The sequence below is a fragment of the Pleurodeles waltl genome, chromosome 3_1, assembly GCF_031143425.1.
Source record: "Pleurodeles waltl isolate 20211129_DDA chromosome 3_1, aPleWal1.hap1.20221129, whole genome shotgun sequence".
Lineage (NCBI taxonomy): Eukaryota > Metazoa > Chordata > Amphibia > Caudata > Salamandridae > Pleurodeles > Pleurodeles waltl.
Window position 1 is genome coordinate 1,309,987,102 of NC_090440.1, and position 12,923 is coordinate 1,310,000,024.

Consider the following 12,923-nt stretch of genomic DNA (forward strand, 5'->3'; position numbering starts at 1 on the left):
GCCCCCTCTGCCTCCTCAGTCTGATTTTGAGGCCCCCAGGTCCCTCCTGGGTCCAGGCAGCACCATTTTGACGCCATCCGCAACATTGGTTGAATCAAGGCTTGTTGGATGAATCCAGTGCTGCAGCTCGCCTGCATCCAACATCTCTACATGGGACATCCTTTGCATCACGCAGGCTTCTTCCAACCAGAGAATCCTCTTTTGCACCATCTTCTAGGTTGGCAGAGGCTCCTGTCCTTCCTGGAATGTTCTTCGACTTCTGGACTTGGTCTCCTCTCTTTACAGGTCTTCAGGTCCAGGAATCCACCATTTGTTGCTTGCAGTCTTGCTTGGTTCTTGAAATGACTCTAATCACAACTTGTAATGTGCCCTAAGGAAACTTGCAGTACTTTACTCCTACTTTCCTGGGCTCTGGGGTAGGGTATTATATTCACCTTTTGATTTTCTTACTCTCCCAGCGATTCTCTACACACTACACTTGTCTAGGGGGAACTTCGTGATTCACATTCCACTTTCTTAGTATATGGTTTGTGTTGCCCGTAGACCTATTTCTTCCTATTACATTTTATGGTATTTTGTATTGTTTGCACTATCCTAAGACCTGGTGTCTAGAGTATTTTTTGTTGTAGGAGGCTGGCTTGGCTTATAGTGGGTACCTTGTGGTACTTACACCTTGTGCCAGGTCCAGTTATCCCTTATTAGTAGATTAGAAGTGTTCTAGTAGCTTAGGCTGATAGAGGTAGCTATAGCAGAGCAGCTTAGGCTGAACCAGGAGACATGCAAAGCTCCTACTATACCACTTATGTCACTTAGCACTATATCATAAGAAAACACAATACTCAGAGTTACTAAAAATAAAGGTACTTTATTTTAGTGATAATATGACAAAAGTATCTCAGAGGATATACTCCCTTAGGAGGTAAGTAATATACACAAAATATACACACACAAACCAAATCAGATAAGTAAACAGCTAGATAAGTAGTGCATACACTGTAGAACACAATAAAATGCAATAGGAGACAATAGGCCTAGGGGCAACACAAACCATATACTCCAAAAGTGGAATGCGAACCACGAATGGACACCAGGCCTAGTGTAGTGTGTAGAGGGTCACTGTGAGTGTAAGAAAACACTAAGGGTGTCCAAGATACCCCACCCCAAGACCCTGAAATGTAGGAGTAAAGTTACCCTACCACCCAGAAAGACAGGAAAGTTGAGATAGGGGATTCTGCAAGGACAACAACTGACTGCAAAGCACTGAAGACAAATTCCTGGACCTGAGGACCTGTAAAGGAAGGAGACCAAGTCCAAAAGTCTCCCCTTGGAGGAGGAGACAGAACGGGTGGTCAGCGACACGGAGAGCCCACGCAGAAGCAGCACCCGCAGAAGCACCTGAACAGGCGTTCAGAAGGTCTGAGCATGACGGTCAACTCAGCACAACAAAAGAGGGTCCCACGAAGTCAGAGTCCAACTCAGCGAGTTGGGCAATGCAGGACAGACTGCTGGGGACCTGGGCTAGGCTGTGCACGAAGGAAGTCTTGCAGAAGTGCACAGAAGCCTGTGCGGCTGCAGTTCACGCAGTACACAGGGTTACTGTCTGGCGTGGGAGGCAAGGACTTACTGTAGGAAAGTAGCCTCTTTCTAGCCTTCTTAACCCCACTTTTGGCCTGTTTGTGAGTATATGTCAGGGTGTTTTCACTGTATCACTGGGATCCTGCTAGCCAGGGCCCAGTGCTCATAGTGAAAGCCCTATGTTGGTAGTGTGTTTTTTATGTGTCACTGGGACCCTGCTAGCCAGGACCCCAGTGCTCATATGTTTGTGGCCTATATGTATGTGTTCCCTGTGTTCCCTAACCGTCTCACTGAGGCTCTGCTAACCAGAACCTCAGTGGTTATGCTCTCTCTGCTTTCCAAATTTGTCACTAACAGGCTAGTGACTAAATGTACCAATTCACATTGGCATACTGGTACACCCATATAATTCCCTACTATATGGTACTGAGGTACCCAGGGTATTAGGGTTCCAGGAGATCCCTTTGGGCTGCAGCATTTCTTTTGCTACCCATACGGAGCTCTGACAATTCTTACACAGGCCTGCCACTGCAGCCTGAGTGAAATAACGTCCATGTTATTTCACAGCCATTTACCACTGCACTTAAGTAACTTATAAGTCACCTATATGTCTAACCTTCACCTGGTGAAGGTTGGGTGCTAAGTTACTTAGCGTGGGGGCACCCTGTCTCTAGCCAAGGTGCCCCCACATTGTTCAGGGCAAATTCCCCGGACTTTGTGAGTGCGGGGACACCATCACACGCATGCACTATACATAGGTCACTACCTATGTATAGCGTCACAATGGTAACTCCCAACATGGCCATGTAACATGTCTAAGATCATGGAATTGTCCCCCCAATACCATTCTGGTATTGGGGGGACAATTCCATGATCCCCCAGGTCTCTAGCACAGAACCCAGGTACTGCCAAACTGCCTTTCCTGGGTCTCCACTGCAGCTGCTGCTGCTGCCAACCCCTCAGACAGGTTTCTGCCCTCCTGGGGTCCAGGCAGCCCTGGCCCAGGAAGGCAGAACAAAGAATATCCTCTGAGAGAGGGTGTTACACCCTCTCCCTTTAGAAATAGGTGTGAAGGGCTGTGGAGGAGTAGCCTCCCCCAGCCTCTGGAAAGGCTTTGATGGACACAGATGGTGCCCATCTCTCCATAAGCCAGTCTACACCGGTTCAGGGATCCCCCAGCCCTGCTCTGGCGTGAAACTGGACAAAGGAAAGGGGAGTGACCACTCCCCTGACCAGTACCTCCCAGGGGAGGTGCCCAGAGCTCCTCCAGTGTGTCCCAGACCTCTGCCATCTTGGAAACAGAGGTGTTGGGGGCACACTGGACTGCTCTGACTGGCCAGTGCCAGCAGGTGACATCAGAGGCTCCTTCTGATAGGCTCTTACCTCTCTTGGTAGCCAATCCTCCTAACTTGTTAGCCAAACCTCCTTTTCTGGCTATTTAGGGTCTCAGCTTTGGGGAATTCTTCAGATAACGAATTCAAGAGCTCACCAGAGTTCCTCTGCATCTCCCTCTTCACCTTGTACCAAAGGATCGACCGCTGACTGCTTCAGGGCGCCTGCAAAACTGCAACAAAGTAGCAAGACGACTACCAGCAACATTTTAGCACCTAATCCTGCCTGCGTTCTCGACTGTTTCCAGGTGGTGCATGCTCTGGGGGTAGCCTGCCTTCACCCTGCACCAGGAGCTCCGAAGAAATATCCTGTGGGTCGACGGATTCTTCCCCCTGCTAACGCAGGCACCAAAAGACTGCAACACTGGTCCTCTGGGTCCCCTCTCATCCTAACGAGCGTGGTCCCTGGAACACATCAACTCTGTCCAAGTGACTCCCACAGTCCACTGACTCTTCAGTCCAAGTTTGGTGGAGGTAAGTCCTTGTCTCCCCACGCTAGACTGCAAAGCTGTGTACCACGTGATTTGCAGCTGCTCCGGCTCCTGTGCACTCTTCCAGGATTTCCTTTGTGCACAGCCAAGCCTGGGTCCCCAGCACTCCGACCTGCAGTACACAACCTTCTGAGTTGTCCTCCGGCGTCATGGGACTCCCTTTTGTGACTTCGCATAGACTCCGGTTCACTTTTCTTCTAAGTGCCTGTTGGGGTACTTCTGCAGGTGCTGCCTGCTTCTGTGAGGGCTCTCTAAGCTGCTGAGCGCCCCCTCTGTCTCCTCCTCCAAGTGGCGACATCCTGGTCCGTCCTGGGCCACAGCAGCACCCAAAAACTTCTACTGCGACCCTAGCAGCTAGCAAGGCTTGTTTGCGGTCTTTCTGCATGGGAACACCTCTGCAAGATTCATCGCGACGTGGGACATCTGTCTTCCAAAGGAGAAGTTCCTAGTCCTCTTCTCTCTTGCAGACCTCCAAGCTTCTTCCAACCGGTGGCAGCTTCCTTGCACCTTCAGCTGGCATTTCCTGGGCTCTTGCCCACTCTCAACACTGTCGCGACTATTGGACTTGGTCCCCTTGTCTTATAGGTACTCAGGTCCAGAAATCCATTGTCAGTGCCCTGCTGGTGTTTGTTCTTCCTGCAGAATCCCCCTATCACGACTTCTGTGCTCTCTGGGTGTAGTAGGTGGACTTTACTCCTACTTTTCAGGTTCTTGGGGTGGGGTATTTTTCTAACCCTCACTGTTTTCTTACAGTCCCAGCGACCCTCTACAAGCTCACATAGGTTTGGGGTCCATTCGTGGTTCGCATTCCACTTTTGGAGTATATGGTTTGTGTTGCCCCTATACCTATGTGCTCCTATTGCAATCTATTGTAATTCTACACTGTTTGCATTACTTTTCTTGCTATTACTTACCTAATTTTGGATTGTGTACATATAACTTGTGTATATATTTTATCCTCTTACTGAGGATACTCACTGAGATACTTTTGGCATATGGTCATAAAAATAAAGTACCTTTATTTTTAGTAACTCTGTGTATTGTGTTTTCTTATGATATTGTGCATATGATATAAGTGGTATAGTAGGAGCTTTGCATGTCTCCTAGTTCAGCCTAAGCTGCTTTGCCATAGCTACCTTCTATCAGTCTAAGCCTGCTAGAAACATCTCTTCTATACTAATAAGGGATAACTGGACCTGGCACAAGGTGTAAGTACCTCTGGTACCCACTACAAGCCAGGCCAGCCTCCTACACTTACCTCCACCAAATTTGGACAGAATGGCCACTGGAATGTCGGGGACACTTGGACCCAGCTACTGTGTTCCAGGGACTACGCTCGTCAGGATGAGAGGGGACCCAGAGGACTGGAGATGCAGACGTTTGGTGCCTGCGTTGGCAGGGGGACGATTCCGTCGATCCACAGGAGATTTCTTCTTGGCTTCCAGTGCAGGGTGAAGGTAGACAGCTCTCACAGCATGCACCACCAGGAAACAGTCTAGAAAGCCAGCAGGATGAGGCGCTACAATGTTGCTGGTAGTCTTCTTTCTACTTTCTTGCGGTTTTGTAGGCGTCCTGGAGCAGTCAGCGGTCGATCCTTGGCAGAAGTCGATGAGAGAAGAGCAGAGGAACTCTGGTGAGCTCTCGCATTCGTTATCTGGTGAGATACCCATAGGAGAGACCCTAAATAGCCCTAAGAGAAGGATTGGCTACCAAGAAAGTTAAGCACCTATCAGGAGGGGTCTCTTACCTCACCTCACCTGCTGGCACTGGCCACTCAGAGGTGTCCATTGTGCCCTCACACCTCTGCATCCAAGATGGCAGAGGTCTGGGACACACCAGAGGAGCTCTGGGCACCTCCCCTTGTAGGTACTGGTTAGGGCAGTGATCACTCCCCTTTCCTTTGTCCAGTTTCGCACCAGAGCAGGGCTGGGAGGATCCCTGAACCGGTGTAGACTGGCTTATGCAAGGAGGGCACCGAAGCCCTTTAAAGCATTTCCAGAGGCCAGGAGAGGCTACTCCTCTCAGGCCCTTCACACCTATTTTCAAAGGGAGAGGGTGTAACACCCTCTCTCAGAGGAAATCCTTTGTTCTGCCTTCCTGGGACTGGGCTGTCCAAGCCCCATGGGGGGCAGAAACCTGTCCGAGGGTTGGCAGCAGTGGTAGCTGCAGTGGAGACCCAGGAAAGGCAGTTTGGCAGTACCCGGGCTCTATGCTGGAGACCCGGGGATGCATGGAATTGTCTCCCAAATACCAGAATGGTATTGGGGTGACAATTCCATGATCCTAGATGTGTTACATGGCCATGTTCGGAGTTACCATGGTGAGGCTACATATAGGTATTGACCTATATGTAGTGCACGCGTGTAATGGTGTCCCGTCACTCACAAAGTCCGGGGAATTTGCCCTGAAGAATGTGGGGGCACCTTGCTAGTGCCAGGGTGCCCACACACTAAGTAACTTTGCACCTAAACTTCACTAAGTGAGGGTTAGACATATAGGTGACTTATAAGTTACTTAAGTGCTGTGTAAAATGGTTGTGAAATAATGTTGACATTATTTCACTCAGGCTGCAGTGTCAGTCCTGTGTAAGAATTGTCAGAGCTCCCTATGGGTGGCAAACGAAATGCTGCAGCCCATAGGGATCTCCTGGAACCCCAATACCCTGGGTACCTAGATACCATATACTAGGGAATTATAAGGGTGTTCCAGTGTGCCAATAAGAATTGGTAAAATTAGTCACTTGCCTGCAGTGACACTTTTAAAAGCAGAAAGAGCATAAACACTGTGGTTCTGGTTAGCAGAGCCTCATTGATATAGATAGGTACCAATAAGGGAACACATACAGGGTATACTTTATGAACACTGAAGACCTGGTTAGCAGGATCCCAGTGACACAGGCAAAAACAAACATACACACAGTAAAAATGGGGGTAACATGCCAGGCAAGATGGTACTTTCCTACAATTGTGTATAATACTTACCTCCTGAAGGAGTATTGGCATCAAGATATTTTTGGTCTTGTGTCACTAAAATAAAGCACCTTTATTTGTGGTAACACTGAGTATTGTCTTTTATTGTGTATAAGTACTGTGTAACTATAGTGGTATTACAGGAGCTTTGCTTGTCTCCTAGTTCTGCCTAAGCTGCTTTGCTACAGCTACCTCTATCAGCCTAAGCTGGTAGAACACTACTACATTTCACTAATAAGGGATAACTGAACCTGGTCTAACGTGTAAGTACCCAAGGTGCCCACTACAAACCAGGCCAGCCTCCTACACACCACCTCCAGGAAGTGCTGAGGTCACTAAGTGCCAAATAGGGCAAGGGTCTGTGGTGTACTTGGGATAGCAGGTAGGGAGCGGCCAGGAACCCCAATACCCTGGGTACCTAGGTACCATATACTTGACACCATTCTGGCATAGGCACCCAAAAGGACCCAGACCGATGTGAGGGCCTTCTTAGGACTCACCGGATATTACAGGAGATTTGAAAAGGGGTATGGAACCATTGGTGCTCACATTGACAGAGCTGACTTCCAAGAAGCAGCCACGTCAGTTGATCTGGACCGAGCTGTGCCAGACTGCTTTTGTCACCCTGAAGGAGGCCATGTGCACAGCATCTGTCCTCAAGGCTCCTCACTTTTCCAAAGAGTTTGTGGTGCAGTCAGATGCTTCAGAGCATGGTGTGGGAGCTGTGCTCTCACAGCTGAACAAAGAGGACCTAGATCAACCTATAGCCTTCATCAGAAAGCGGTTACTTACCATGGAACAGAAGTGGAGCACAATAGAAAGGGAAGTTTTTGCTGTGGTCTGGGCACTGAAGAAGCTAAGACCCTACTTGTGTGGGACTCACTTCCGAGTTCAGACAGACCACAGGCCCCCCAGCTGGCTAATGCAGATGAAAAGTGATAATCCTAAATTGTTGAGGTGGTCCATCTCCTAACAGAAAATGAACTTTATGGTGGAACACCGCCCTGGAATAGATCATGCCAACGCTGATGGTCTTTCCAGCCTTTCTCCCTTACTGAGGGAACTTCCAAGGGGTTGGGTAGTTCTCCCCATTTTCAGCTGGAGGGGACACATGTTAGATCTGCCAGCTCTTTGTGTGTTTTCCCTGTACCTTTTGCTTCTTGCCTCCTTATTTTGGCCCCTGTGCTGTAATTTGTTTTTTCTGGTTTTGATACTCTGGGCCCTTTACCACTGCTGACCAGTGCTAAAGTGCAAGTGCTCTCTGTCTAAAAGATATTGGTAATTGGTTTTCTATGATTACCCCATTTGATTTACTGGTAAGTCCCTAGTTAAGTGCACTATGGGTGCTCAGGACCTATAAATCAAATACTACTAGTGGGCCTGCAGCACTGATTGTGCCACCTACATGAGTAGCCCTGTAAACATGTCTGAGACATGCAGTGTCTTTGTGTGCAGGTTTGCACTGGCAATTTAACCTGGCAAGTGTACCCACTTGTCAGGCCCAATGTTCCCTTTTACTACATGTAAGTCAACCCTAAGGTAGGCCCTAGGTAGCCCCATGGGCAAGAAGGAGGGTATTTGAAAGGTAGGACATGTACTGGTGTGTTTTACATGTCCTGATAGTGAAATGTTGCCAAATCTGTTTTTCACTATTGCAAGGTCTTTCCCTCCCATAGGTTAACATGGGGACTGCCTTTAAATGTCTTTTAAGCATAGTTTCCCATTGGGAGAAGATAGAGATAGGTAGTTTTGGGTCTCTGAACTCATAATTTAAAAACACATCTTGTGGTAGAGTTGGTTGCTAGATCGTCTGTTTGGAAATGGCACTTTTAGAAAGTGGGCATTTTCTTGCTTAACCATTCTGTGCCTCTTCCTGCCTGTGGAATTCACATATGATTCAGATTGGTAGTTGGGTTGTTTGTGAAGTCCCTCTAGATGTGCCACAAAGGGAACTGAGGTGTGTCCTGCATATCCTGAGTCTTCCTGGGCTAACATGGGGAGGTAGGAGCTGACACCTGCACCTGAAAGGGCTGAGCCTGTCCTCACACAATGCAGTCTCCATTCCTTTGGAGTGGGTCTGAGGCCAGGCAGGTTTTTGTGTTCAGCAGAGACTGTCTGACGTCTGCCCACTTCAAAGGCATAAATGAGTATAAGTAGTGAACCCAAAACCCCAGACTTTTAGATTACTTCTATTTCAAGAGGAACCTCTGCCAAGGAGAAAAGCTTGATGCTTGAGGAGGACCCGCCACTCTGGCTGTTGCCTTGCTGTGCTGGCCTTCTCCCTCTGGTTGAAAGGGAAAGGACTGGAGTTTGCTTTCTGAAATATTGCTTGTGAAGTTTCTCCGAGGGCTTGGATTGAGCTTGCTCTCCGTTTTGAAATCTCAGGGACATCAAATCCTTTATCTGCCAGTGCCTGGGCTCTTCTGCTGAGAGTCCTGACTTACTAAGAGGTTCTGAATCCAGCTTCTGTCCCTGAAAAGTGGAAGCTGGTAGCCTTTAAGGGAAAATCCATGAACTGCCTCCTGCATATCAGAAAATTCAATGCAGCGCTTGTCCTGCGCTTGAAGTTTCGATGCTGCGCCTGCCTCACGGCTGGAGAACCGGAGAACGGCTGTTCTCAACGCGGGCCATTCGCAGAGCATTTTGGAAATTTCCATGCATCGACTCTGGGCGTCAAAATCTTCAACATCCCCACACCAAACTGCTTGTCTGGAAACTGATGCATCCCTTTCCTGCGAGGAAAGAATCGACGCATCGCTTCCCTGGTGGAAAAAGAATTGCTGCACGGCCTGACTTGCTAGTAAGGAATCAACAAATCGCTTGCTTTTCCGGCGCACGCTCACCGGTGCAGCTTTATTTTTTACTCATACCAGGTACTTTGTGCTAAAACAACACATCCATTGATTTCTATGGCTTAAGACTCTTTATTGTAAAAATTCATATATTTGCTTGAATATATTGGATCTTTGTCATTTTGGTCTTGTTTGATTTAGATCAATATTGGCTATTTTTCTAAACTAGCGTGGAGTCCTTTTATGGTGTTTTCACTGTGTTACTCTGTGCAGTTGTACAAATACTTTACACATTACCTCTGACATAAGCCTGACTGCTTGTGCCAAGCTACCAAGGGGATGAGCAGGGGTTATCTGAGCTGTGTATCTCCCTTACCCAGACTAGAGTGAGGGTCCCTACTTAGACAGGGTGCAAACTGACTGCCAACTAGAGACCCCATTCCTAACACTACTTCATATAACATAATCAGTTGGTTCTATTTTTTACCTATTTTAATGGCCCAAGGTTGTTTTCAATCAAAAGCTGTTAACCTTTTTATTTCTCTTCATAGGCCTGGATCACCATAACTATACTTCCATAGTCCCATAGTTTTATTAAGAAACATTTTCCACATCATTAGATCAGAATTATCAGTATTGTGTGAATTTTAGCTGTTCGGTTGACTTCTCTGAGAGATGATAGCGTTTTGAGGTGTTTTTCATGCCAGTTCTGGTAGCCCTGCAGTGAACTGTGGACATTTAAATGCAGAACTTGAAAATGACAAATAACTGTAGATATTAGATTATTGATTGCTTTGAATTTGGAAATGTTGTAGAGTGCTGGACAAAAACCTTTTGTAGTTGTCTGTTTTGAGAACAAGCTAATAAGAGTGTTTGCAATCCCATGACTAGTTAAATACATTTTCTGATTTTTTTTTCCTTCACACAGATCATAAGTGAGGATCAGTTCCGACAACTTGAAAAGATCAAAACCATTGGCAGCACCTACATGGCAGCATCAGGGCTCAATGATTCCACTTATGACAAGGCAGGAAAATCTCACATCAAGGCCCTTGCTGATTATGCCATGAGGTTAATGGACCAAATGAAATATATCAACGAGCATTCATTCAACAACTTCCAGATGAAAATTGGTAAAGTATTTACCTGCTCCTAGTGTGCTTTGAAATCGAATATATGTTATAGAAACACAAGGGACACACATGAATATCGAGGGACCAATGGTAATTATTGCTTTACAGAAGAAGGGTGTAGGAAAGTACCATCTTGCCTGGCATGTTACCCCCATATTTCACTGTATATATGTTGCTTTAGTTGTATGTGTCACTGGGACCCTGCCAGCCAGGGCCCCAGTGCTCATAAGTGTGCCCTGTATGTGTTACCTGTGTTCTGACTAACTGTCTCACCAAGGCTCTGCTATCCAGAACCTCAGTGGTTATGCTCTCTCATTTTCTTTCCAAATTGTCACTAACAGGCTAGTGACCAATTTCACCAATTTACATTGGCATACTGGAACACCCTTATAATTCCCTAGTATATGGTACTGAGGTACCCAGGGTATTGGGGTTCCAGGAGTTCCCTATGGGCTGCAGCATTTCTTGTGCCACCCATAGGGAGATCTGACAATTCTTACACAGGCCTGCCAGAGCAGCCTGAGTGAAATAACATCCACGTTATTTCACAGCCATTTACCACTGCACTTAAGTAACTTATAAGTCACCTATATGTCTAACCTTTACCTGGTAAAGGTTGGGTGCTAAGTTACTTAGTGTGTGGGCACCCTGGCACTAGCCAAGGTGCTCCCACATTGTTCAGGGCAAATTCCCTGGACTTTGTGAGTGCGGGGACACCATTACATGTGTGCACTATACATATGTCACGACATATGTATAGCGTCACAATGGTAACTCCGAACATGGCCATGTAACATGTCTAGGATCATGGAATTGTCACCCCAATGCCATTCTGGCATTGGGGAGACAATTCCATGATCCCCTGAGTCTCTAGCTCAGACCCGGGTACTGCCAAACTACCTTTACCGGAGTTTCACTGCAGCTGCTGCTGCTGTCAACCCCTCAGACAGGTTTCTGCCCTCCTGGGGTCCAGCCAGGCCTGGCCCAGGAAGCCAGAACAAAGGACTTCCTCAGAGAGAGGGTGTTACACCCTCTCCCTTTGGAAAAAGGTGTCAGGGCTGGGGAGGAGTAGCCTCCCCCAGCCTCTGGAAATGCTTTGATGGGCACAGATGGTGCCCATCTTTGCATAAGCCAGTCTGCACCGGTTCAGGGATCCCTCAGTCCTGCTCTGGTGCGAAACTGGACAAAGGAAAGGGGAGTGACGACTCCCCTGACCTGCACCTCCCAGGGGAGGTGCCCAGAGCTCCTACAGTGTGCTCCAGACCTCTGCCATCTTGGAAACAGAGGTGCTGCTGGCACACTGGACTGCTCTGAGTGGCCAGTGCCAGCAGGTGACGTCAGAGACGCTTTCTGATAGGCTCCTTCAGGTGTTGCTAGCCTATCCTCTCTCCTAGGTAGCCAAACCTCCTTTTCTGGCTATTTAGGGTCTCTGCTTTGGGGAATTCCTTAGATAACGAATGCAAGAGCTCATCAGAGTTCCTCTGCATCTCTCTCTTCACCTTCTGCCAAGGAATCGACTGCTGACCGCGCTGGAAGCCTGCAAAACTGCAACAAAGTAGCAAAGAAGAATACTGCGACCTTGTAACGCTGATCCTGCCGCCTTCTCTACTGTTTTCCTGGTGGTGCATGCTGTGGGGGTAGTCTGCCTCCTCTCTGCACTAGAAGCTCCGAAGAAATCTCCCGTGGGTCGACGGAATCTTCCCCCTGCAACCGCAGGCACCAAAGACTGCATCACCGGTCCTCTGGGTCTCCTCTCAGCACGACGAGCGAGGTCCCTTGAATTCAGCAACTCTGTCCAAGTGACTCCCACAGTCTAGTGACTCTTCAGTCCAAGTTTGGTGGAGGTAAGTCCTTGCCTCCCCACGCTAGACTGCATTGCTGGGAACCGCGTGTTTTGCAGCTACTCCGGCTCCTGTGCACTCTTCCAGGATTTCCTTTGTGCACAGCCAAGCCTGGGTCCCTGGCACTCTAACCTGCAGTGCACGACCTCCTGAGTTGTCCTCCGGCGTCGTGGGACCCTCTTTTGTGACTTCGGGTGAGCTCCGGTGCACTCCACTTAGTAGTGCCTGTTCCAGCACTTCTGCGGGTGCTGCTTGCTTCTGAGTGGGCTCTTTGTCTTGCTGGACGCCCCCTCTGTCCCCTCACGCAATTGGCGACATCCTGGTCCCTCCTGGGCCACAGCAGCATCCAAAAACCCTAACCGTGACCCTTGCAGCTAGCAAGGCTTGTTTGCGGTCTTTCTGCACGGAAACACCTCTGCACGACTCTTCACGACGTGGGCATCCATCCTCCAAAGGGGAAGTTTCTAGCCCTTGTCGTTCTTGCAGGATCCACAGCTTCTACCATCCAGTGGCAGCTTCTTTGCACCCACAGCTGGCATTTCCTGGGCATCTGCCCACTCCCGACTTGATCGTGACTTTTGGACTTGGTCCCCTTGTTCCACAGGTACTCTCATCCGGAAATCCATTGTTGTTGCATTGCTGGTGTTGGTCTTCCTTGCAGAATTCCCCTATCACAACTTCTGTGCTCTTTGGGGAACTTAGGTGCACTTTGCACCCACTTTTCAGGGTCT

The 12,923-nt window shown here is 48.3% G+C and overlaps 1 protein-coding gene across 2 annotated transcripts in view; it reads left to right on the forward strand.

Moving 5' to 3' along the window:
• The window catches only part of ADCY5 (adenylate cyclase 5), a 1,737,221-nt gene that overhangs the window by 1,583,483 nt on the left and 140,815 nt on the right, over positions 1-12,923 (forward strand). For both annotated transcript variants that reach the window (XM_069224661.1, XM_069224662.1), the window contains one exon: positions 10,147-10,351. In XM_069224661.1, coding sequence (XP_069080762.1) covers positions 10,147-10,351 — 205 coding nt within the window. The remainder of the gene's footprint in view (positions 1-10,146; positions 10,352-12,923) is intronic.